At 45.8% G+C, this 26,292-nt stretch overlaps 5 protein-coding genes across 5 annotated transcripts; 4 read left to right on the forward strand and 1 right to left on the reverse strand.

The window, feature by feature from the left end:
• Nucleotides 1–11,876: 11,876 nt before the first annotated feature.
• Nucleotides 11,877–13,192, forward strand: CCR75_005641 (uncharacterized protein). The gene is made up of 3 exons (XM_067963719.1): nt 11,877–12,719; nt 12,787–12,910; nt 12,979–13,192. Exons 1-3 carry the CDS (start codon nt 12,191–12,193, stop codon nt 13,112–13,114), a joined length of 789 nt encoding a protein of 262 aa, XP_067819372.1. The 5' UTR covers nt 11,877–12,190; the 3' UTR covers nt 13,115–13,192.
• On the reverse strand, nt 12,398–13,135 carry CCR75_005642 (uncharacterized protein; the record flags this gene model as incomplete). The annotated part of the gene is made up of 3 exons (XM_067963720.1): nt 12,398–12,964; nt 13,033–13,064; nt 13,123–13,135. The coding sequence occupies 3 exons, from the start codon at nt 13,133–13,135 to the stop codon at nt 12,809–12,811; spliced, it is 201 nt and encodes a 66-aa protein (XP_067819444.1). The 3' UTR covers nt 12,398–12,808.
• A 98-nt stretch (nt 13,193–13,290) lies between the features above and the next one.
• On the forward strand, nt 13,291–15,422 carry CCR75_005640 (uncharacterized protein; the record flags this gene model as incomplete). Its single annotated transcript, XM_067963718.1, has 3 exons — nt 13,291–13,299; nt 13,370–14,244; nt 14,312–15,422. 3 exons carry the CDS (start codon nt 13,291–13,293, stop codon nt 15,102–15,104), a joined length of 1,677 nt encoding a protein of 558 aa, XP_067819371.1. The 3' UTR covers nt 15,105–15,422.
• Nucleotides 15,423–15,449: 27 nt separating this feature from the next.
• Nucleotides 15,450–17,573, forward strand: CCR75_005639 (uncharacterized protein; the record flags this gene model as incomplete). The annotated part of the gene is made up of 1 exon (XM_067963717.1): nt 15,450–17,573. The coding sequence occupies one exon, from the start codon at nt 15,450–15,452 to the stop codon at nt 17,571–17,573; it is 2,124 nt and encodes a 707-aa protein (XP_067819425.1).
• Nucleotides 17,574–18,401: 828 nt separating this feature from the next.
• Nucleotides 18,402–21,468, forward strand: CCR75_005638 (uncharacterized protein). Its single transcript, XM_067963716.1, has 7 exons — nt 18,402–19,013; nt 19,085–19,614; nt 19,680–19,756; nt 19,874–20,299; nt 20,362–20,659; nt 20,718–20,996; nt 21,104–21,468. Exons 1-6 carry the CDS (start codon nt 18,432–18,434, stop codon nt 20,935–20,937), a joined length of 2,133 nt encoding a protein of 710 aa, XP_067819426.1. The 5' UTR covers nt 18,402–18,431; the 3' UTR covers nt 20,938–20,996; nt 21,104–21,468.
• The last annotated feature ends 4,824 nt before the right edge of the window (nt 21,469–26,292 follow it).

Below are 26,292 nucleotides of genomic sequence, written 5' to 3' on the forward strand. Positions count from 1 at the left end.
TAAGAACAAGGCGGAGTCAATGGACATCTTCATCTGCTTAATCCAAAAAAGGAGATTCCCCCCTCTTTTCCCTCAAACGTCTTATCATTGACAGCTAGAGAGCGATTCTTCGGCTCTTAATTAGGTACAGAGATGTACCGGGTTGGCATCGATGCCGCAAGGTGATCTTGTACCTGGCCGATCAAGGAGAATTCAAATCGCATGAATGCTTCAAGCCTTGCATGCAGGACCTCTTGTCCCTGGGATATAATGAACTCCACATGTTCAAGCCCCCCAAAAAGGTTTTGAGTTTGTAATAAGCTGCGCGTTGCGCCTCTGAAGTTCTGGAAACTCCTCCTTTTTAGTGAAGGCTTAGTCTTATGAAGACTCAGGCGTACATTGACTATGAGTGCTACCAGGTGTAGCGGAGCTACTCGCTCCTTGAGTCAGAGAGAGACTTTTAGACTCGGAGAATCTCTTACTTCTATAGAGCAAATGGGTTTAACAACTCAGGGAGTCGTACAAGCTATTAAAGCTTAATGATTCCTGAAAATAGAACGATGAAGATTCGAATGTCGGCCTGCACATGACCTAGAATTGATCCTGCCATCTACCAGGCACCTATTACCATTGATTGATGTGAATTGGATAGTTAGTGTCAGATTTTTAATTTAAGTCAATATCTCTATCGTTAATCCAGATAATTTATTAATATTAAGAATTGATTCAAATTCACAAGAAACTCATTGGCTCGTTATCTTTACTATTATATCAATCTAACTCTTCCCCTTGAAAGGTTAGGAGTGCTTAGTATAGCGAAAAAATAAATGTGTTATTGGCTTATTTAATTCTACGGACTCGTACAAACTTAAGTCATGACTTCGGTATATTAATATACAGCTATATATCACAGCTCATTTGCTCACCTCACTTATTGCGCGTCTAGTAGCGATTGGGTAGCTGATACAATGGCCCTTAACAACTATATAAACCTGATTGGTACGTTACTGCTACAATATATCGATACAGATGGATTCTACGTTACTCCTCTCATAGTTAGCAGCATCTTTAAAATGGCGGTCTTCTTTTCAACAGGGTTTGAAAAGACTTAATGCCGCAAGGACAAGCTCACCGCAACGTAACTCATCAATATAAGAAAACCATATGTACATTGCGCGGAGTGTGAGAATATTTAAATACGTTTTCAGAAATGTATTCTCCCAAATATGTAACGAATTTATCGAATTTGTTGGCTCCACTAATCTGCCGTGCATGATCCAGATTAATTTTTCATTTATTAATTTGTGGCAATTTGAAGCTTTCCAATTCTTTAAACATTTTTTTTAAGAAGCCACTTTCATTCAATACTTCCGTTTTTCTAGCCTGTTACCAATGTGCAAAGCAAAAATCGCTTTTAACGTATGGGATGACGTTTGCTTGACTTGTAGTACATCTTAATATTTGCATGTGGCAACTGCCTATAGTTGGTAAGTCACGCGTAAGAAAGTGGGCTCTTCCTCTGCAAGTCGTGTCCGTGAAGTATCTGGAAGCCTCTTACCTACACTGTCATTCGTGTATGTTAGCTTGAACTGAAGCAGTAGGAACGAAAGTTGCCGCGTGACACCTGGTAGCACTTCAAAGTCCATCGTACAACCACGCACGAGCCAACCATTGAAATTATGTTGGATGAAGAAGAAGACTATTCACGCCACGCATGAAGGCTTACACGCTACTCTTCAAAGGCTCCCTCGATAGGAGCGATCTCAAATGGTGGCCGTCAGCAAAGTGTTGTTGGCTCTCCAAAATTACGAACATCATTTGGATATCGTCGAGAGCATTTAACATGAGCTCAACGTGGCACTAGGAAAAGTTACTTAGCTTCATCAGCAAGGCTCTTAAAAGGAAGGGCTGTTGGGGAGAACAAGTCACTCAACACTTGAAACTGTTGTAACAGCAACATTCATATGGTGCTACCGAACCGACGAACATGCGTCGACCCGAAGGCTTGTAGAATAACACTTTTGTCGCATCATCGACGATAATGTGACGAAAATAAAGTTTGAATATTTTAACTTGTCCGGACGCGCCAACGCTGGCGCTCACACTTCACTTCACCATATGTGGCTGGGCTTGGCTACAATAAACGTCTGATCCGTCACGTGCCGAAATCAGGGCTCGAACAGAGCTCATGAATCTGAACCAGGGCAAGCGTGACATTCGCGATAACGTTCAACACACGATTACTTGTGAGTTGTATCGTGTGTAAGCCCATTGATTAACAAACGCAGGTTACTATGTTCATCAAGGGTCTTGCGAATGGTTACGTCAAGACCCACCTGTTCCGCTTTGTATTTAGAGACGCTAGATTAAGCGATCTCTATAGCGAAAAGGCGGACCTCAACCTAAAACAGGCTTTCTGTTAATCGGAAAAATATTCACAGTGACAACAAGAAGTCGGAGGTCCCGAATCAATGGACCCCTTTTATGTAAAGAGCGCCAAACCACGCTCTCTAAGCTACTCGCGATTGCAAGGATGCAATCGCCACCAGAAGACAGGGCACTGCGCCTATGAGCTCAGTGACGTACACCCGCTGCCAAGAATCACTGAGCGGAAGGATTTAACACATCACGCAGGCTGAATTACGAGTTCACCACATGTCACATTTTTACTGGCACCATGACTGATATAATCCAATCGGCTTATCCAAGGATGATTAGTGTGCAGCTTGCAACGGGATCTTGAGAGCAATCAGTTTGAAAATGAACATCAAAATGCCGGCCCAAGTATGCGCATTTTCATCGATATCTTATCGATAACGGCCTTCTGTTTTATTCCACGAATGCAGCAAACACCCCGCGTGCCAAGAAACACTAGCTGAAGGATTCGACACATCACGCTGGCTGAATTATGAGTTCACCTCATGTCACTTTTTTACCGGCACCATGACTGAAATAATCCATTCGGCTTATGCCAAGGATGATTAGTATGCAGCTTGCAACGTGATCTTGAGAGCAATCGATTTAAAAATAAACATCAAAATGCCGGCCCAATTATGCGCATTTTCATCGATATTTTATCGATAACGGCCTTCTGTTTTATTCCACATGTGTAGCAAACACCCCGCGCATTGTAGTTCCTCATATGAGAAATTAAATATCGAATCCCCTCTGATCACATGAATTTATTTTAGCGTTTATCTCCGTAAAAAAATCCAACAGCTCCGTGAGCCAGAATTACTGGTGGCTTTACAAACGGTTAATCACCTATGTTCGCACTTTTAAAACTTGCCAACGGATTTAAGCTTTCGGCCAATGCAACTGCACCAATGCCAGTTTGCCCACCGGGTGTTGGGAGTCTATCAGTATGGATTTTTTAATTGGTAACCGTAATATTCAGAAGACAACAGGGGCATCGAGTTTCTTAACCTATTCAGCAAAATGGCTCATTTAGTAGCTGTGCCGGATACCACTGACGGTAAGGGTACAGCAAAGCTGTTCATTTATCGCGTGTTTCGACAACATGGTTTCCTAGTGGCAATTGTCTCAGATAGAAACCTCCTTTCCTTAGTACGCTTTAAAAGTGATTTCCGAGTACTTAGTATTAGATTGGACATGCTTACAGCGGATCATCCGCAGACCGATGGTCAGATTGAACGTGTCAATCGTGTCATTAGAAACGTTTTGCGCCGTGTGTGGGCTGAAATACCTATAAGCGCTGGAGCATAATTCTCCCGGTTGTTGAAAGCGTTAAATAACGCTGTGCATGCCTCTACAGGTAATGGTCCATTTATGTGAATGGTCTTACTTACCCAAGCGTTCCATTAACGATACCACTACGTGGTTCTGAACTTGGTGGAGAAAAAATAGCCGATCGGCTTGCTGATTTTAGCCTGTTACTCTTAGTACGCAAATTCTCGCAACGCGATTTACTGCTTTATGATATGTGCGCGCTATAAATATATATAATGGCTGATAGCCAAGAAAAACAAATAGAACAAGCGGATGCTAATGGCAGAAGCTGTAAATTAAAATTTATGCGGTCGGTGACCAGGTCGTACCACGCCAAGAGTCTACCTACAAATGTCGACTCTGCTGTCTTTAAGACCAAATTGTGATAGCGCTTTATTGAATCATTCGTGGCTAAGAATAGCCTTGCTCTTGCGCTTAACCTTCCGGATAAGCTACGCACACACCCAGTGTTCTACGCTGTCTTGCTTAGGCCGTATCGCTATCCTTCCCATGTGGACTCAATGGCGCTTGCGCCGAGACAAACGGCTGTACCCAGATTGCGGCATCCTCATCAGTATTTTTAATTCTTTAATATCCTTAAGCGAGGATGGTGACACTCCAACGTCAACATTAGAATTTAAACCGCAGTAAGGATGCTCTAAATCAAGCAAGATTGTCATGACGAAGTTGCAAATTGTGCTTCAAGGTAACAAAAGCTTCCACCTAAATTTCGGTCCTATCCTGCGTTCCAAGAGAACCTTCAGTTCCACGTGGAGCGACTTCTGAAGCGATGTCGTCGCAAGGATCGATACCGGTATTTGGTGAAGTGGCTTGGGTACCCCTCGACGGAAAATCTTTGGGAGTTTGAGGTGCCTCTTTCGACAAAATTGCCCCTACGCCGTAGATATGCTCGCGGTCAACTAACACCGAACGTCGCTTCCCACAAAAAGAGGCGAGAAGGAATGGAACTTCGGGCTTGCTAGGCATAGCCTCATATTTCGGCAGAAACGCTGCATTTGAATAGCTTTGCCAAATTGAAGCGAATCTTTTGTTCGAGATGAATGTCGGCCGAATCAAACGAATTTCTAGAGCCAAATACTTCAAAGGCGACGAGCCCGATGAACCTAGCGACGATACTTTGTTTTCGTTTCCAGCTCTTTCGGATACAAAGCGATCGATATTCTTCTCATTGAGGACACAGAGGCTTCACGTGCTTAGTAACCCAGATAAGTCAAATATTAAAAGCTTGTCATAGGCACTGGAGTAAGGTATCGCTCACGGAAATCGGCGCATGTAGCGAGCTCTTCTTGCGAACTCAACTTAGATCCAGAGATCCACAATGCCAAGGATTGGCCTGCAACCTCTGGGTACCTTTAGTGCTTTGAATCGAAATTGACTATGAGCTTATGCTTTAGCGAGGTCCTTAGATCGATTAAGATCTGGCTTTCCTTTGAGGATTTCTTGCTCTTTATCAAGCGGGTTCGTTACTATGTTGGGCTTCAGGCTAACATAGTAACGAGCCCGATGTGATGTGTATCTTGTGTCGCCAAAGCATCCTCAAAACCACGTTCTAGGAGGAGAATTGGAACCCGACGAGATTCGTATTCACGGCAAAATGGACTCCTCAATATTGTTCTCAGACGGAGTGCAACTATCAAAGTTTGAGCACTTTGGTATTCGAGGAAGGCACTTAGAGTCGATGACTCACGCTTTGGTGTCACAAGATAAAGGTATGAAGTTTACAACCGTAATATTACCTTTTCAGTACCAAATTTCAATTAGAAACAAGACGAAGACGACAATCTGTATTATAAGTCGGATGAAGGAGGGTGTAATGGGGTATAATGGGGTATGCTTCGGTTGTTAAATCGTTAATGTGGTACATATCGCAATATGCGTAGAATACCTTTTTAAATCTAAAATATGTCATAGAACTAAAATCCCACTTATGATGGGTAATAAGCGTGGCAGCCACCAAATAGAGATCTAGTTGCCGCAATATATTTGAAGTATTTACCGCAATATATTTAAAGTAATTTAGGTAGGGCTTTTATAGCTCAAACTTAAACAAAGTTCAGTCCCTCTTTTGATCGAAACGGCGTGTCGTGCCCTCCCAGGGTTTGCGCTTCGATCAGTGAGAGTACTAAGCCTTCTTAAGGTACATACTAGCTGGCGCTTGGTCTACAACCGCTGAGTCCCTTACACTCGACCCTCCCTTTGCTCTTCGAGCTCATTTGACTATTTCAAATGTCAAATTTATCAGTTCTATAAAGCTTCGTGACTCTTTGAGTCTATTAGTCTTCTTCGGACTTGAGGAGCGAGGTAGCTCTGTTACAGAATCATACAGGGTCGTACCAATTTATGGCTTCAGCTTGGTGATGACGGCCGGAAAGCCATATTTACAATAGTGGAAATTTGATATGTATTTCAAGGCACAAACTTGAGACAACTGCAACTGGATAACGTTTGAATACGCGTTCCAGTGACATACGGAACTAATTATTTCGACAAAATTGATTATGCGTATCAAAGCTACTCGAATCAGAGACTTCTGTAGCGGAGCTACCTAGCTCCTAAAGTCAGACTATAAATTCTATTGATTGGTTAATTTAAGGTTGAATCAACCCCGCCAACCATCACACGACACGATCGTGTGGTGCGCAAGTAGACGTAATGAAATGTAAGTTATCAATATCTTAAAGTCAGTAGTTGATAGAATACGCTACGTAGGAACTATATATATAATACTGTAACGGGGCACCCTTCGCTAGTACTGTTAACATTACTAGTCGACCTGCACTGATTACAGTAAAGGTGGGATTAGACGACGTGCAGAGGAAGGTCCTAGGTAGCTAAGAAGTCTTAGCTACTGAAGTTAAACCTAAGGCTTTAGTATAGGGAGAAACTAAAACCAACAGTCACTAAAGTGACTGATGTGGAGTTACATAGAAATACTATCATGTCTTCCCTGTAATTTTGCATTGTTGGTTTTTATTAAAAATCCAATTCTATCACATTATTGAATTTTGTTCAGGTATCAGTATGGCGACAAATAAGTCTGTGCGCGTAGCTCGTGTGTCCGCAAAGCTAGCAGCTGCACGGATCAGTGGAGCTGTTGGTAATGCAAATATTTCAGTGGACGCTAGTGCGTCCACTGTGGGGAAAAAGTCCCATTCTACTCCCATTGGAGGTGACTGGAATATGTCATCTGCTGATGCCATTGCAGGTGACGAAGACAAGTCACCTACAACACCAATTGTAGATGACTGGTCTTATTTACCGTCATCGTCCGACTTAGTGGCTACAGTTGAGGCCGCCAGATCATCCGGGGCCAATTCATTTAAACCTTTGGTTTTTACATGACAAGAAGAGGGGTGATAATGAGGTTGTTCGAGTCGTCGGACCTCTTTGGTGGGGAGCCATTTGATGATGACTTCATGGGGAAAGATCACTCTGGTGACGTTACTATGCGTCACCAGGAACGAAGTGATCGTGAAGGGAATAATGCTGCTGCTGGTGCTAGTATGCATCACCAGGAACGGAGTAATTCTAAGTATTGCTCCAAGAGCCTTGTGAGCGTTATCGTTAGGATGAGTCAATAGGAGATAGACCGCAATACGTTGCGGCTCGCTCCCATAAAAAAAAGCCTTGGTTGCCCTCTGAGGTCAGCTAGCTCGTTGATTTGGTATGACCAACGATCGATATCATATTCCGTTAATCGACTCATCCAGGCTTCACAACCTGGTGATGATGAAACTGAATTCTTCATCGATTCCTTTTTCCGGCTTCGGTGGTACCCTTGTAAGCGGGCAAAGAATGTCAAACCTTTGTTCCAAGCTTGGACAGCATCTGTACAGAATGTGCAAAGCATAGGCCGCGAGGCCTGGCGAGACAAACTAATTGCTATACGTGATCAGCTCGGAAAACGGACCGTAGTCGGTGCCCGCTACAAGCTGTACCGGTTGTCTAGAGAGGCAAAGATACCTTGCCTCTCGTGGGGTGACTCATGTCCATGCTGTTATAAGGGCGCAGGTCATGTCCCTAAGAAAGCATACTCCCTTGAAGATGCTCAGTGGAAGACGCGCATCTCTTGTGAGATGCGCTTAGGGATTGAAAACCTGCAACCCTTTGACGAGGGCATCAAATGATCGATCTCTGATGGATCTCTGCCGGGGAGGATGGGTCTCGTCGTGCTGTCGAACGAGACTTGGAACGTTCATCATCTGTTGGTAACGAGGTTCCCATCCATCATGTGAGGGTGGATACTCTCGCCAACGAACGAGATAACTCGTTCGAACCCCCTTTACCTCACGCTGGTTCGAGAGGCATTCAGCAAGACAACGCTTCTCACCACTTGAATCCGTCAATGGATGTGGAGGGAGGAAATCGGGTCAGACTCATTTGCGGAACCCGAGTCAACATCTTAACTTGGTTAATGCCCTCCATTATTTACTGGAGGAGCTATCCCGTCGTCGCGCCATAGTGACGGTGTTTTTCGCCAACTGCTGAAAACTGTTCGTTAGTTGCGGTTGGTCAACTTGCGAGTAAGTAACAAATAGTCCCTTCAAAACGAGCTGGTGAGAGTTCGTCAAAAGATCTCTTTTCTGGAGAAAGAGTGGATCGTCCGGTTCATAAGAACCAGACTTTGTCCCAAGACCATCAGGCTTTGGCAGATGCCCTATACCGTGCCGGATTGATTCGAAGAAGCCTCGTACGATCTCGATCTGAGACCAGCTCACGTGGTAACCCATGGAGTCTAAATATCGTTTCAAAAAGAAACGAGCACAGCCTTTGGCTGCAATCGTCTCCGGGACAGCAGCAAGAAGAATCATCTTACTGAAACGATCAGCAAACACAAAAATACCATTATTCTTGTGTTCGTCGTCGGGAAATCCGAAGATGGAGTCCATAGATATCACTCTGCCGGAACAGGCACAGGTTGTACCGGAGCACTTCATGAAGCACTGGTGTTCACCCGTTGACAGACTTTGCAAGCACGTATGTACTTGTGGACGAAATCATACTGGTGTGGCTAGTTAAAATCACGACTTATCGTGATATAAGTCTTCTCACGTCCACAATGACCACTTATTAGTGCATCGTGACACTCATACAAGATGCGTAAATGCAAATCATTATGGGTGGGGTGACGACACGAGATGTATCGCTAGCAATGGCTGTGTAATACAGTTTTCCCATTACGTGTTTCATATCATTCTGCTAAGGATCGATACGATTTCAACAATCCTTATAAGGATTGTTACGATGGATTCATAAGGTGATTTATTAATTTTTTCAGAGCCTTATCTTCTTGATAAGGTCTTCTGACGTCGTCAACATTACTTGACGACGGAACATTTATTGTTGCAAGAGTGGCCTTCTGCTCACTGTAGATTTGCGCAGCCGGCTCAAAATCTGTCCGGTGCGAAAGAACATCAGCGATGACGTTATTTCATCCTGTTTTATACCACACAGAGAAATTATACTCCTTGAAGAAAGACAACCATCTCGCCATTGTTTGCGAGCGGTGTTGACTGTTTATGGCCGTGCGTAAAGACGCATGGTTCGTATAATAAATGAACAGTCTATCTCCCAGGAGATAGACTCGAAACTTATTTCATGACAAGGAGGTCCTTGTCATGCACTGGATAGTTGCATTCAGCTGGTTGAAGCTGACGCGATTAGGGTTTAGGGTTTATCAGATGCATGAGCATCTGATAAATTTCAACCATCAGATCCATTGACGAAAAAAAAGTATTTTGACATACCATCAATGATTACGTCTTTATCGGCGTTTGGGCCTGTCCCGTTGCAGCGTTCAAATTATTGGACGCATGCACAATCCGTTATCCTCCTGTTGGTTTATGCAAAAGGTCGGGGAGCTACGTGGGAAGATTGACTCCCTTACATGCCCGCTGCAAAGCGATCGGCAAAGAATTTGTCGATCGCTAATACTAGTTCACGAGGCAATGGCCTGCTATAATGGTACACAAACCCATTAAGTATACTATAGGTACTAAACGGATGGTCAGTTTCTTTTTGTAAAGTAATTGGACCTGTTACCTGGGTGTGGTGCACAAAGTGACCCACCCGTGTGTATGTGATGTACATAGGTGTGTTCACATGGAAGGGATGACGGCTAGCGTCGTCCGTAATCCGAGGTGTTCAGAATGAAACGCTGCAATGTACGGGTGTACATCTACAGAGGTGGCTTCCATTGATTGAATAAAACGTTTTATTTTTAATTCGATTAAATATAGATCAGTCTTAAAACTACTTCCTAAATTAACAAGCACGCGCGTGAAGCCGTATCACGGCTTCCGTTGACGCCACTTGTACTAAGGTACTTAGTTTGTTGGGTGAGATATCTTAGGCGCCCACCAACCACATTACTGTACGTGACAGGAGACGATTAAACGCTTCCTCACTGTGCACAGAAGGTTGGTGCTAGTAGTGCATGGCAGCTTTGCCCGCCTACACATAATAGCACTAGTAGTCCTTCCCACGACCTGTCTCTCAAAGTGTATCAGTAAGGATGCGCCACAAATTCAATTGGGAACATTTCTCACACCTCTCCGAACATCATCGAGATGCGACAGAGCACTTGGCGTAGGGACTTGTTGAACATGTCCTGTTCAGGCTCTTTGGCACTGCTGCTGAGCAACATGCTGCTTAGTTGGAACAGTTTGGGGCGTTCATGCTCGGACAGCGGAGAGCCGCGTCCGAGGCACAGATCCACTCTGCGCCGAAGTTTGTGCCAGTCAGCCTCAGGATGAGCTTAGGCGAGAGAAGGCTTGCGGAGCGAGGCTCTCAACAGGACTGTTGACATGCTCTCCGGCTGGCCGCATCCGCCAAGGCCCATCCGCCCAAGTTCGACGGAATTGCAGCTCACACGATTGTCCACTGGCTCTTAGCCGTGGAGTATGCGGTGTCGCGCAGCTCATCGAGGATGACAGCCGGATGGTGTCGCACCTGCGCGGTAAGGCCTCAAAAAGCGCTTACTCGGCGCTTATGGCCGATATTAACGCGGTTTCTCCATAGCCGATGTTTGAGACGAAAATTCGCGCAATGTACTAGCCGCAGAACAACAAAGTGCTGCTTCAGGCGCGCTTTTTTGAAGCGCGACGGCTGAAGCAATCTCTGCAAGAATATGTGCAGAAAATGCGCTCGCTGTCGGCGTCCATTATCATTGGCCCAATCCTGGAGCACATTAAGGTGTCCACATTTATGAACGGACTACGGCATGGCCCAGCGCGACAGGCCCTTTTCAAAAAGGTGCCGTTGACGATGGAAGAGGCAATCCAAACTGCCATAGTTGAGGAGCAATACTACAAGAGTGCCTCGGCGACAGCTTCGTATAAGCCGTTGGCAATCCAATGGAGTTGGGCAATGCAGACGTGGTCTAATATAAATGCAGCAAGCGCGGCCATATGACGGCTCGCTGCTATGCCAGGGCCTACCAGCAGGTAGGGGTATTGGGAATGAAATAGACCTCGAACCTGGTGCCAAGTATTGTGTAACCAGGCATTGGTCGTTGCCAAAAGGACAAGTCGATTATATCGATGAGCTCTTCGACAAGCGAGCCAAGGTGGGATATGTGCGTGAGAGCAAATCACCTCACTGCAGCCCGACCTTTTGTGTCCGTAAAGCCACAGGTGGATGGCGCGTAGTTCATGCTTACAATAAGCTGAACACGGCGACCATACCGGCGCAAACGCCAATCCCACGGAAAGATATTTTGTTGAACTCCATGGGAAAGTCAACTATCATTTTCGCATTGAATTTAAAGGATAGCTACTATCAGGTACGCATGTAAGAGTAGATGTGCATGAAATTATTGATCTCTTCGTTAATTGTATACTAAATGGGTGTGTAACATAACGCAGCTAACCCGTTGAGCGATATTGCATATTACTGAAACAATTTCGACCTTTGCGTTACAATCTGTAAGCAAATGAAGCTCAGAAGAAGAAGATCAATCTATTGTCGTGACACCTCTACGAAGTGGCTCTGCAATTACTACGATCAAGGTGCAGATGCTCGTCTTTATCCCAAACAGCTCTTGATAGGCTACATTTCTCACTATCCTTCAATATTGAGTTATTATTCTCATCAAACATCGCCACGCCAATAGCTAGTACCACTTCATCTTAAGATTTGTTCCAATCAACAAATTTATTAAGAATGCAATGAGGAAGTAGCATTACGTCTCAATCATACTTTACGTCCCTCCCCTTGGATCAATGTCGATGCACCTACTAAGCTCTCGCTGCTGTGCACTCAGCATACATTGTCTGACAAAGCGAAAGCAAAAAAATCGCTTATGGAATCCAGAATAAAGGATAAGTTTAACGGGGAAGGGTAAAATAGGAAGGCACATGATCTGAAACCGTTAATCGTTCCAGCTGAAGCCAACAGCGGGTCTCAAAGATTTCTTGCCCCAAGCGTCTCGACGGTCGCCAGCTTCATCTTCTCTCGGCCAATGATGGACAGCACGATCAATTCCAACACTCCTTCGCCTCGCCCTGACGCCACTGCTCAAGGAAACGACAAACGCTCTGGAGTGGTCGCTTTACTGAACCGAAATCTTGGACTTCGCCCACATCGATCCAGGCGTGGATTCGCGTCGGGCAAAGCGCGCTTATTTTTAAAAATTGACGCCGACTGTGCCACCACCGGAGACGGGCTGCCCTTAACGGGTCAGTCGACACCGGCGTCCTCGTCTAGCTGCTGTAGCAGTGACGTCGTGCCATGGTGGGAAGTTGAGTATCAGTGCCCTCCTCCAGGCCACCTTGGAGCTCACGTGGTGCCGGTGTCGGCCGAAAACCAGGTCGAGGCTGTATCGGCCCCTGTTGATGGCACCACAACGAGCATTAAAAGCGACGTCCACGCTTCCAATGAGCACAAGATCAATGCTATTCGAACAGGCTTAGTGCTGACTGAAACTCCTGAGCGTGCTCGACGAGGCACTCACAGCAAATTGACAGCTATCAGGACCTCCGCTCCTTGTCGTACGTGCTTAAATGATTGGACCGAGTTGCAACAATGTTATTGTAAAATTAATTAATTTATTGCTAGTCCTAGTGGATGGCAGTCCGAGTCAAAAACGCAAAATGCGGCCCGACAATCCGACAGATTGTGAAGCTGATCTATTTTCGACGCCCTTGGCCAAGGCACTGAAGCGTTTCCACGCGTCTTCAAGGTACGTTGCTTGTATCCGATGGCTTGTTGAAGTTGCATGTAAAAATGTTTGTACCTGCAACAAAACAGCAAAAATCAAGCAGTGCTTCCCAACACGCCGTCCACGTTGGTGCAGCCTCTTACGCAAATCGGTATAAGTCGCTCCTCGCCGTTAGCTGCATTGACAAGTACAGAGGAAGACAACCGAGCGTCAGGACGAATTTAATGCCGCACCAAAAGCAAACATTCCTCGATTTTTGCAGATAGAATAATCTGTTATAATAATATTTGCAATTACGATCTTCTTCGCACTTAATACGGTCACCTAGACAATTCCAGAATTTTGCTGGATCGAATGGAACGCAATCAGTTGCGGAAAAGAGGACATCACAGCGAGCGAGAATGGCACAGGTGATCCGCGATACTATTGCTTCTTTAAAGGAATTGTGACTTATTTATCGGACTTGATTCTATCTTAAAGACAGCAGCCGAGTGGAAAGCCAAGGGCAATGCGGCTTTGAGTGCCGGCAATTCCAAGGAAGCCGTCGAGTGCTACACACAAGCTATCGCCTTGGACCCGAATGATCACGTCTTTTACTCGAACCGGTCGGCAGCGTTTCTGTCGCTCGATGATGCCACGAGCGCCCTTGAAGACGCGGAGCTGTGTATCCGGACGAAACCCGACTGGCCGAAAGCGTATAGTCGCAAAGGAGCGGCACTGCATGCGCTCAAGCGCTACGACGAGGCCACAAGTGCCTACAATGACGGTCTGAAGGTGGATGCGACCAACGCGGCTTGTCTTAGTGGCCTAGACGAAGTAAAAAAAGCCCAGACGGCGTCGACACAGTCGTTTAACCCACTCGCGAACGCATTTGGACCCGACATGTTTGGAAAAATTGCAACAAATCCACGATTAATGCCTCTGTTGAGCGACCCCGCGTTTGTCAAAGTGTTGCAAGAGATTCAAAGCGATCCTGCCAAGATCAATCAACACATTCAAGATCCTCGCGTCATGACGGTATTAGGTGAGCTCATGGGGCTGAATTTGAATATGAATGGCGCCGAGGACGAAGAAATGCCTGAACCAAAGAAGTCGGAGCCAGCACCTATTCCTGAGCCAACCCCGATGGAAGAAGATTTGACGGAAGAGGAGAAGGCCGAACGGGCTGCGAAGACCGCGGCCGAAGACGCCAAGGACCGAGGCAACTCGTTTTACAAGCAAAAGCAATTTACTCAGGCGGTTGAATGCTACCAAGAAGCCATTGCAAAGGATGGCGGCAACATGTCGTACTACAGCAACTTGGCGGCGGCGAAGCTCGAGATGGGCGAGTTGGACGCTTGTATTGAGGACTGCAGGTATGGGATTTGGTGTGGCGGTGGTGTGGTAATTAAACTGAGGATTTGTGTGAATTTGATGTGTCAGAAATGCCATTGAAATTGGCCGATCTCACCGTGCGGATTATGCTTTGATTGCTAAAGCTTATGTACGAATTGGCAACGCGCACTTGAAAAAGGGCGAGACGGAGGCGAATTTGGCAGCTGCGATTGAGGCTTATGAAGGCGCTCAGATGGAGAATCGTACGAAAGATGTGGAGCGGAAGATTAAGACGCTACAAGTGAAGCTGCGAAAGGCCAAGGAGTTGGCGTATGTGGACCCTGAGAAGGCGTTAGCTGCGAAGAATGAAGGCAATGAGTTTTTTAAGAATGGCGAGTTTCCTCAGGCGGTTGAACGGTACACGGAAGCAATCAAACGCGATCCGTCCTGTGCCGTGTACTATGCCAACCGCGCAGCAGCGTATACGAAGCTGACGTCGTTCAATGAAGCGAAGAAGGACTGTGAAAAGGCCATTGAGCTCGATCCAAAGTATGTGAAGGCGTACTCGCGCATGGGTGCTATTCAGTGCTTCATGAAGGAGTTTCATAAGGCCCGAGAGAGTTACGAGAAGGGAATGTCGCTAGACCCGAACAACCAGGAGTGTATCGAGGGATTGCGGACGGTCATGTACAAGATTCAGAGCGGCGAGACTGACGAGGAGCGTGCTCGTCATGGCATGGCGGACCCCGATATTCAGGCCATCTTGCGTGATCCGGTGATGCAAAATGTATTGAACGATTTCCAGACGGACCCGTCGAGTGCGCAGCGTCACTTGCAGAACCCGGGGATCATGGCAAAGATTGAAAAGCTGATTGCGGCAGGAGTGCTGCAAACGAAATAAAGGCGTTATGTGGAACACATAATATCAAAGCGTTTTGGTAGTTTTCTTAAGTTTGTTAATGCAAGAAGTAGCTAAAGAACTATTTGGCTGAATATTTAAGGATGCCAAGGCTCAGTCATTTCAATGGTGACAGGAATAGCTTGCATGTACAAGAGTGGCATAAAGCTTCCGATTTTCCGTGTTCTGTTGCTTTATCGACTTTTTTAGTATCACAGCCAAACGCTGAGCCATTAAAATTATGAGCGAATGAACTTTTCACTAACATTCATCGGCACAATTATTATTATCAATTCTCACAGTCCCAATTTACAAGTACCATTTTTTTATTTCAATCTTTACAAGTCGATGGAGCTGTCCCGAGCCGAGAGTGCGCTGCGCACGCTTAAGAACCGCCCAAAGGTGTCTCAAGCCTCCATTGACACAGCATTATCCATAAAGACACTTTTATTTCCTTCCAATAGTCTGAATGAGTCCCCGACTCAACCACCCTTGGTTCTTTCTTCAGACGTCGACGAGACGAGACGTGAGATGCTCGAGACCGATCTTCTGACGCTCTTAGCGTACGGAAAGGAGCGTTGGGAGCCCGTTGCTGTATTCTTTGTCGTCGTGCGCGATCTTTTAAGCCGCTACTTGGACGTCGCGGATTTGGACACGAGTCCAGACTTGAATCTGTCCGTCCCTCTTCCTCCTCTCTATGTCTCGACGATCGCGCCGCTGTCGAACAAGTTTGTGAAACAGACAGTGAAGGACGCTGTGCATGCGTATTTAGAGTACTACGAGCCTCGAGTTCGCATGGCGGTGGCCAAGCTTTTGGGGGTACTAGCCCACTCGGACTTGCTCTGGGTTACTCAAGAGTTTACACCCCAGATCGTCGATTCCATCGTGTCAAACCTCAGTCGATCACCTGACTTTGAAGAGACAGGATTCGACGAACTCGACGATAACATTAGCACGAATGGTATGAGTACCCCACCCCCGAGTCCCGAGAGTACCCCTCGTACCCCCTCCACCCCATACCGCTTAGATGACGTGAGTGGCTGGAAAGCTCTCGAGAGCTCCTTGTGTGCTCTCAAGTACGTCATCAAAGGTGCTGGCGTCCACTTTTTACAGGAAAAGGATTTTAAATTTGTGTACTTGACACCCGAACTCGTGGAGCTCGTGACGACAAAGAGCTGCTTTCATATCAATCGACACGTTCGCGTCGTTGGACTTGAGATCGTATCGATTCTCTCGGACATTGCGCCGCTGGGATTTCTCGAGTCGCATACTAGTCGCGTCACGGACGTTCTCAGCAAGTGCATTCAACGAGGCTTGGAGGACAATTGGTGTCAAGTGCGTTACGCAGCGTCCATCTCGGCCCGTGCGTTCTTGCTAAAACTCCAAGGCCATGGACGTTTGGCCTATTTTCCAACACTGCTTCCACGCTTGTGTCTCAATCGATATTACATTGCCGAGCGCGTGCAAAAATACTCGCAAGAGTCGTGGCGACTCATCATGGGCGATCAAGGACGGGACTATGTCGCCAAGTACGCGACCGAAATTGTCGATTATTATGTCGAAATGGCGTCGCACTGTGTCCGCGAATCCGCGTGTCAGTGCATCGCCGAGCTCGGAACAAAAGTCAGTGCGCAGGCCGTTCGTCCACACGTGCCACGACTCATGCAAGCGCTTCTCATTTGTTTCTACGACGTGTCGAACCTTGTCCGAGACGCTGCGTGTCTCGCATCTGCTCAGCTCGTGCTTGGCTTTCCAGACGAGTGTCGTGTATTCCTGCCAGAGCTATATCAGCTCTGGATCGACCACCTCTCGGACGAGATCTGGTCTGTCCGGGAAGACGCTGCCATTGCGCTGGGGCACGTCATTCGCGCGTATGGCCAAGAAGCCTTGGATCGGATCGTTCCGGTTCTGGACGACTACTTGCGTCGTGCAAAGACCCAGCCTGCCATGACACAGCACGACTACGACGCATTGATGCGCTCGGAGAAGAAACATTTAAGCAAGCAGGCCTTTTCGTGCTGTTCGTTGGAACCCAAGGTCTTTGAACGCCACGCACATCGCGACAAGGAGCCGTGGGAGTACGCGGATGGCGCGATTTATCTGCTCCGCCAGTTGTGCGACGTCGCGCCGGCAATCGCAGTCACGTACCTTCCGTGCCTTGCTGATATGGCCATCTTGCGTCACTACCCGCAGACGGCGGTGTTGCAAAAGACGATTTGGACGCAGCTTCCATTGATGTGTGCGGCACTGGGCAAGAAGGTATTTAAGCGCTATTTGGAGCTGTTTTTCGATCCCATGATCTTTACGTTACAAGGCTCGAATCGCTTGGCTCAATTCGCTGCACGGGACTGTGTGGAACAGATTAGTAAGCAGATTGGGCCAAGTATCTTTCTCGGCCGAGTGGAAGGAAATGCCGAGTGGAAGACGAATCTCGGCCCTCTTGTGCCAGTGCAGTCTTACATGATCAAGTAGAGAACGAGTCGTAAAGACGTCGCAAGGGAACGAGAAAATGTGTGATTTATTCTTTAAGACCTGAAGAATTGTATAATGTGGAAGATGGATTACATGTCTGCTGGTCCTTGTCGACTCAACTTGGGCCTGTGCTTAAGCAAGGTGGTAAACGAGAGGATCTCGAGGCGACACGACAACAGGCGGGGTTGACTGCTGCAACTCTTTTTTTGACAAGCACACGCTATAGTACCACATGGTTGCGTTCCCCGCGAAGAACGCACAGATGATCAGGATGAGACCCAAGATACCGTCCATCAAGTTGTTTCGTTGCTCGTGAAACGAAATGCGCGTAGTGATCTGGGACGAGAGCGAGGAAAGAAAAGTATTGCAAAATTATTGCCTTAAGACCTTTTATAAAAAAAGCGTTTCTGTCAATTGCCTTCACTTCACTTTAAACTGCAACACTGTTTCACTTATTTACACATTGATTATCGAACCTTCACCATCTTGCTATGTACTGGCCAAGGACAATAAGTATGAGGGGAAGGACTCTTGTTTCGTCGTTTCAATATATGCAGTTGAGGTAATGTTTTGAGTCAGTGATTTTTCGATAGCGCGCCAATACGTAGCTGAACAAACATTAGAAAAGTGTGGTTTGTCACCTTCTACGTGATTTGATTGAGCATCAAATATTAGTTATGCTTGCGATTTTTTCTTCGTTGACATGCGCGCTGAGCTCACTTAATGTATCCAATAAACTGACAAAAATATTGCTTTTTGCGAGCATTTTGAGAACCAATAGTTGCATTTGAATGGATCAATTTTATTGCTTACAAAATGAAGCCACGCTGAATCCGTTTGACAGGCTCGTAGTGAACGATGTTACGACTCCTTCCTACTTTGAAACGCGCTTGCAATCGCCGCACTGTTTTTCAGCGCAGCGTTTTCTCCACCTCCACGAACCTTCTCGAAGCGTGCGTTCGTGCGCGTAAATTGCCACCTTTCGAGCGTCTGCAGCTTATTGAAATTGAGCCGGCAGTCACGAATGCTGCCGCTAAGTTCCGTCGCGACTTGCATGAGCTGGAGACAAAGCTGCGTGAGATTGGCAACGATGTACAGTTTAATGACATTGTCGAGCCTCTGGAAACTCAGAGCGATGCGCTCGACCGCATGTGGGGAATTGTCGGTCATCTTATGAGCGTGCGCAATTCCGAGGAGCTCCGCGCTATTCACGAGAATCTTCAGCAGCTCGTTATCGAAACCATGACCCGAGCCTCCCAGAGTCAAACGCTCTACGATGCATACAAGGCTGTACGAGGTAGCAGTGAATGGAGCAATCTCGCGCTGGCACAACAACGCATCATTGAGCAACGACTTCTCGATGCAAAGCTCAGTGGCGTGTTCCTAGAAGGCGAAGCCAAAGAAAAGTTCAACAAGCTCAAAATACGTGCAGCAGCATTGGTACAATATTCTAGTATTTGACATGGTAATTATTGCGTGCTTACTAACAATACAATGTATTGCATGGCAAGAGCACGACGTTTTCCTCGAATCTCCTCGATGCCACGAAGGCGTATTCGATCACCATCACGGATCGAAACGAGCTCGCGGGACTCCCTGCGACGCTGTTTCAGGTGTTTGCCCACAGTGCTCGAGCACATGGTCACAAAGACGCATCGGCGACCGAGGGACCGTGGAGAATCACGCTCGATCCGCCGTCCTATTTAGAATTTATGAAATACGCGGCCAATAGGTCGTTACGTGAGACTTTATATCGCGCGTACGCGACTCGTGCGAGTGGAGCCTCGTTTAATAATGAACCCATTGCGACAGAGCTCTTAAAAATTCGCCACGAAATTGCGCAGCTCCTTGGGTTTTCTTCGTTTGCGCACATGAGCATGTCGTCAAAAATGGCGCCAAGTATTGGCGCCATTGACACGATGCACTGCGATCTTCGTGAAAAATGCATAGCAATCGCGCGCGACGAAGTGGCGACGGTGGCCGAGTATGCCAAGCAGCACGGACAGACGGCGCGTTTAGCTCCATGGGACCTCAGCTTCTGGTACTCGCTTTGCCACCTCTGCTTTGTATTGCTTCAAATTGACACGTTTTTTTTGATCGCAATAGGTCGGACAAACTGAAAGCGGAACAATTCCAATTCACTGAAGACGAGATCAAGCCATACTTTCCACTTGAGCGCGCAAGTTTGTTCTTAATGCTCTTAATTTAATATTCATTAATACTGATGGAGCATTGATTGATACAGGTGCTATCGGGTTTATTCTCCCTCATCTCGCGGTTGTTTGATGTAACAATTGAAGCCGCGGACGGCCACGCCGAGGTCTGGCATGACTCGGTGCGTTTTTATAACGTGCGTCGCAAGACAGGTAGCAAAAAGGTGATTGCTCAATTCTTTCTCGACCCGTACTCGCGACCAGAGGAGAAGAATGGCGGGGCGTGGATGAATACGTGCCTCGATCGGAGCTATCATCTTGGTCCGGAAGACCAACAAGGCCTACGGATTCCTGTAGCCTATATCATCTGTAATCAGTCACCACCTGTGGAGAAGAACACGCCAAGTCTCATGACATTTCGCGAAGTCGAGACCATGTTCCACGAGTTTGGTCACGCGCTGCAGCACATGCTAACGCAGATGGAGTATCGTGACGTAGCAGGTATCAATGGCATTGAATGGGATGCCATTGAACTGCCATCGCAAATGATGGAAAACTTTTGCTATGATAAAGGTGCGTCTTTGTTTTTATTATGGTAAGACGTGGTCGATTGAGTGTTTTTGAATTGCTTTTAGACACCATGGCGGCCATTAGTGGTCACTACAAGACGGGCGAAGCGCTACCGAATGAACTCTTTGAGAAACTCAAATCGGCGCGTAAATATATGGTCGCGACTGCTATGCTGCGCCAGCTCGGCTTTGGCGCATTGGATATGTACTTGCACTCGCAGTACTCGGCAACTCAAGAGCCGCTCTTTGATGTTCAAGAGCGACTAATCACGGACTACAGCGTGGTGAGTCCGTTAAAAGAAGATCGGTTCTTGTGCTCGTTTGCGCATATATTCGCGGGAGGCTACGCTGCGAGTTATTACAGGTACGAAAGCTGTGTTTTTTTAGCGTGTGGCAACAGCTTGTAACCAAAGTACTGGCAGCTACAAATGGGCAGAAATCCTGTCGTGCGATGCCTATGGTGCTTTTGAAGAGGCAGCTCAGGAGAGCCCGGACGCATTGGCGCGTGTCGGCCTCCAATTTCGCGACACGGTATTAGCACGCGGTGGCGGTCAGCATCCGGAGCAGGTCTTTGAGGCCTTTCGTGGACGCAAACCATCGATGGAATCGCTACTGACGCAGTACGGACTCGTTGACAAATAGATGGCTCCAGCGGCACGCGGAAGCAACGTGCCATTGCAGCGAGAGAAGTTAAGCGTGAGGTGTGTATTTTTTCGGATTCTTATGATGGCTTGAAATTAAATGTTACCTCCTCCGCTGGCTTTCAATTGACTTTCCTGAGTATCGATTATTATCGCTATTCTTGCAGGCCGTATTTTTTTCTTTACTGGATCGAACGATGGACACATTATTGCCACGGTACTAGTAAATTTAGGGCAGACAAAAACGAAACTTGAGGCTTGGATGAAGAAGACACAGCGGCGTACGTGTTCAAATTTTTATGCTGTACCGCAAGAATTCAATGGAAGCGTTACAGCACGAAATGAAGTCAATGCGAGTGCTAAAATTAGTTTACTTTGCACGTACCCTCCAATTTTCTCTGTATGACTTTTGCAGGGAGAGAATGTATTCCAAATCATCTTAGCCACAGTAGCGAGAATATTTAGATATCGATATCAGAATGACTTTTAATGTAAAATAGTTAAATGATAGGAGCACATTAAGCAACATTTATCTTGTAGTCATTTTGAATCGTAAAACATCTTGAATATTGATGTTTATTATTGTTAATATTGCAGAAGTTGGTACTACATTAGGCCCTTTTCTTCTGTTTACGAAGGCTGATATGCAACTTTATACTGGAGTAAAACAAGCTACGAAAGTTCAAGAAAGGTAAATGCTGCAGCAAGCCTTGACAAGTTTTTAGGTGCTAAAAGTTGCACTTGGTTATGTTTGAATTGTGACAAATGACTTTCTTGGTTGCTAATGTTTCTTATTTACGATCACATGTGCAATTCCATGGATAGCAGCTTTAAGAATTTTTAACATCGCTTTCAAGCGCGCGTCGGGATAAATAGCTTGTGTGTTTGCGTGTACAAAACTCTTTTAAGGCTTCAGTTGATCTGTGCCAGACATTGCAGCGGTAGGGCCAGCTAGATGTGCGCCGTATAGACAAACTGTTTTTTCGTCGACGTATACTGAGCCGTTGGATTGCTAGGCGAAATGACAACCTCGTGGAGCTCGATGTCCTTCGGTTCTACGCCACCGCTGGGGCTTCGAGCTTTATAAAGTGCAAGGATAGCAACAGCTACGACCGCTGCAATCGCTATACCCGCAATCAAGACAATGTGAGCATCGCCTTTGGCAGTGGAGGGGGGCAGGTCCATGAGATGTCTGGTATCGGCAGCGAAGCCCATATAAGACAGCGTCATTACAACCATACAAGGTAGCAAAAGCTTGGGATAGCTCATAGTGAAGCACGAGCAAAGACGCAGAATGACGAAGCTCGAGCGACGTTTCTTTTCTGCCTCATTACGAGGGTACAGGTTACAGAATTAGGTTACTGATCGTCTATCAAAATGGCGACCGCCAGCTTTTTGAATGTGTCAATTGGATTCTGCGACGCCACAAACTTTCGACTGTTAAGTTGTGATATTGCCAGCTGCCCGTAAATAACGCCGTGCATTTTTCATGATTTCTACATCTTGCGCTGAATCATTTCGTTTCAGTAGCGCAAAGCTAGCCAATGAATAACTTTTAAGTCAACTTCGTCAATCATTCATAAAAATTAACTTGCAGCGTGTGAGATCACCGTCAAGAACTTTCTCGCCGGGCTCTTGATAACTTACTCAGAAATATATCGATTAACATATTGCTTGTCGGGAATAGATCTGATTCATTCTTGTATCAGAGGCGATGTAGGCTGTGCTCATTAATTTTTAGAACCGTTGTGAAATACTCAATCTAATTAGCTAATATTAAATTTGGTCGTTCTGCGTCATTTAAAGATGAAAAGAAGTTTTTTTTAACAACATGCGCTACATTTGGGGCAATATAGTGAAAGCAGTGCTATCATCATCTCTGTTAGGACAGCATCTAATACTGTGAGAAACATGCATTTTTGCAGGAGTCGGTACTATTAAGCAATTGAGAGTGAAATTCAAGGAAAGTGTTAGCGGCTCTCGCAGCTGCTACTCAGCTGAGCGAGTGCAACGTGACGCGACCGGTTTCGTCCGTCGCTAAAGTAAGCATATGGGAACAACCTTCAATATCACTGCCCTGTTTCAAGCATCTTTCGGAATTACGCTTGACCAAAAAGCGGGTATAGATCCAGCTGTAGCTTATGGCGTGCGAGCCTATCGAATGCGTCTATTCGGCTGAACGCATCGCAGATGATTCATGCACACCCTATTTCGTACCGGGTCACTTTTCTTTCCTTTTGACAGAAGACGCCGCTATCTCTTTATAAAATAATAATTTCAGCTACAAAGTGTTGAAGGCATCTATCCATAGCTAGCCATTCTTGGCACAATATCACCAATTCAACTCAATATGAAAAAAGCTTTTACTCGTCATAAAATTTACCGCGACGTCGAGTTTTTTGTCAGATTCTTAAATTATTTTGAAGGCTTAATAATGCACCTGTCGGAGTGTAAAAGCTGAATAGGCACATGTGTTTCGACAAAGGAACCTGAAGCACGCTCGCTAAAGACTTGGAAACTCCGGTGTGTTCTATGGAACGAATTAAACTTCTTTACAATGCCTTCATTATTACTTACAAAGCCTGGATAGACGTGGCTGACATAATCATGCACCCCCGATCATTCTACTCTAAAATGTGTGTTATCTTGTACACCAGACAGGGCGCACCTTGTTAAGATAAATAAGTATAATGTCACGTATCTTAACCAGACAGGGCGCACCTGCTCGAAGAGACGCCTATCACGAGACTATCTAGGGTGAGTGAATACTAACGGCTGCCTAAATTTGGCGCATATATCTAGACGTAATTATTTATGATGCAAAGTGTTTATTATTAGAAGCTAGTGCGGGTACCAATCTTGGATTGTTGCTCGTCGTCCACAATGGACGAATATATTTACTTTAACACGCGTCGCAACCTTTAAAAAAACGCACATGCTGATCTGCCAAGTTATGTCGTAGCTCTTGATAGTATTCCCTCCGGCTAAGATTCACTCAAATTGACATTAGACGGAAATCAATATGCACTCACTTTAACAACTACTACCACTCAACTCACTGCGAAACAATTCACTCAACTCACTACCACCAATCACCCGAAAAGTAAAAAAGTCAGAATCTTAACTTTCTAGGAAATAATGCAAATGCAACGAGACACCCGTTACAATCAAAGCCTTGATTGCGCCCTCCTTTTTATTCCCGATACGTCTGGTATGTAAAGCTACTACTGTAATGCATATCCTTCAGCAAATGCATGTGCGAAAAGAGCATTCTTCGCTTCCTCGAAGGAGGAACATGTGAGCTGGCAGGAGTTTTGTATGCGTCCAGCCACCACTGTAAATTCATAAGCAATCTCAGCTGGTGCAGTTGTTAACGCATCAACTGTTTGAGATGAATCTACAATTTAATATCTCTGAGCCTTTGCGATATGAATATTGGATGATTGATCTATGAGAGGAATACATAAAGAAGTACAAATTATTATTATCTGTTTCTAAATGGTCTAAATGGATAAAAGTTGACATTACAATAGTGTTCTAAGTGATCTAAACACAGATTGCCAAAATTTCGACGTGAATTGGGGGTCTCGATCTCAAAACAGTTCCCGGGGTAACTTATGGAGTCTAAATATCGTGGAACTGCAGCAAGATGTACATTTTTGCTGAAATGATCAACGAAAACAAGAATACCATTATTCTTATGTAAGTTGTCGGGAAATCCGAAGACGAAGTGTAACGGGGCACTACGACTTGTACTGTTTCAGTACAAGTCCACTTCCCACTGCTTCAGTTGTGAGTGGTGCTTTCCGTTAGATGACGTACACTGTACGTAGAGGAAGACTTCTCTTAAGACAAGTTAACTTAAGAGGGTAAAATGAAAACTGTATTAATATACTTAAGTGTCTCTTAATCTATCTTTGTAAATGTTGACTTAACTATATACTAATACTAAACATGTAAATGATTTCTTATCTATCTTATCTTGTAACTCTCTTTGATTACTTCCGCAGCTGATTAGTCTGTGGAATAAATAGACATAATGGCCTATACCAATTTATGGATAAAAAATCAGGATATTACTATCTAAAGTAATATCCTCCAACTATTATCTACCTTTTAGATAATATATTAATTAACAATTGTTAATTTCATGTAACGATACACCCCGTTACATCACCCCTCCCTTAAACGACAATCACTCTGAATGTCATTAGGTGGAGTGGTCGCTAAATGACCACTTAATTTTTAAAATGATTTTGATTGGTCAGATCCATCATTTTAAATTCCATCGCATGAAGGAACAATTCATGCGGGGTGATAGTAGTGTTGAGCCTTCGGCTGCGGTTCGTGCAGCCGCGGGTGACGCATTGCTATCTCTTGCGGTAGACGTTCCGTCTACCGTAGTGTCTTCCACTCGCACAACACTTGGTGTTGCGAGTGCACGTGGTGATTCACCACGTGAGTACGACCCCTCTTTAGAGGTCGATTACGAGTGCGAGTCGGATGAAATGGCCGACTCGGGGAGAATGGAACAGTCGCCTGATATCCGTCAGGCGGCTGACTATGAGCCTTCGAATGAGAGGGCTCATTCTGATAGACGAGTGAACAGTCTATTTGGATCCGACGATGAGGATGATCCCTCATCGCCCGTACGATCTCCCATACGGTCACCCATACGGTCACCTGCGCGTGTTTCTGTGCAAGGTGACGACGATGGCGTAAGCCATCGTAAGAAAAGTCCTTGTGGTACCCCTGCTTCAGTGGGTATCACTCAGGGGAGTGAAGACAGTAAAATGTCTCAACTCGCTTCTGAAAAGAAGCCGTGGCTTTTGCCAGAAAGGCTCATTAATAGCTTGTCTGGAGAAACTACTCCTCACAATAAATATCCTTTACTTATTGCGACAAAGCTACATGGACTTGATCCCAGCGCGAAGAACTTTCACGCTGAGGAAGATTTCTATCTCGATGCTTTTCTAAAGCATCGATAATTTAGTGGCAATAATGAGCGAGATAAAGTCTCGCTCATGCAAGCTTGGAGTGCGTTCATTCGCAATGTTAAAGACATTGGACGCGAAGCTTGGCTTCAAAAACTTAACGCGAATCGTGTTAAGTTTGAGAAAAGAACTCCAACCGGTGCAAAGTATAAATTGCATCGGTTGTCACGTGAGGCTGGACTTCCATGCCTCACGTGGGGTGATCCCTGTCCGTGTTGTGTAGACAACTCGAAGAGGGTAAAAGGGGATGTCTATTCCCTTTCTTCGCCCTGGGGAAGGGCTCGCATCTCTATTGAGATGCGTGACGCGATTGACGTTTTGCAATCGATTTACAAGCGCCAAGGGCGCGTGTTTTCCGATGG

This window comes from Bremia lactucae, linkage group LG16, assembly GCF_004359215.1.
Source record: "Bremia lactucae strain SF5 linkage group LG16, whole genome shotgun sequence".
Taxonomy (NCBI): domain Eukaryota; phylum Oomycota; class Peronosporomycetes; order Peronosporales; family Peronosporaceae; genus Bremia; species Bremia lactucae.

What these genes read in the sequence shown, in the direction of transcription:
- CCR75_005641 (XM_067963719.1), top strand. Translation starts at nt 12,191, where the DNA reads ATGATGGACAGCACGATCAATTCCAACACTCCTTCGCCTCGCCCTGAC. An exon ending in CAGGACCTCCGCTCCTTGTC is followed by an intron (nt 12,720 to 12,786) that starts GTACGTGCTTAA and finishes ATTTATTGCTAG; the next exon opens with TCCTAGTGGATGGCAGTCCG. An exon ending in CGTTTCCACGCGTCTTCAAG is followed by an intron (nt 12,911 to 12,978) that starts GTACGTTGCTTG and finishes GCAACAAAACAG; the next exon opens with CAAAAATCAAGCAGTGCTTC.
- CCR75_005638 (XM_067963716.1), top strand. Translation starts at nt 18,432, where the DNA reads ATGTTACGACTCCTTCCTACTTTGAAACGCGCTTGCAATCGCCGCACT. An exon ending in AAATACGTGCAGCAGCATTG is followed by an intron (nt 19,014 to 19,084) that starts GTACAATATTCT and finishes TTGCATGGCAAG; the next exon opens with AGCACGACGTTTTCCTCGAA. An exon ending in CTTTCCACTTGAGCGCGCAA is followed by an intron (nt 19,757 to 19,873) that starts GTTTGTTCTTAA and finishes TAACAATTGAAG; the next exon opens with CCGCGGACGGCCACGCCGAG.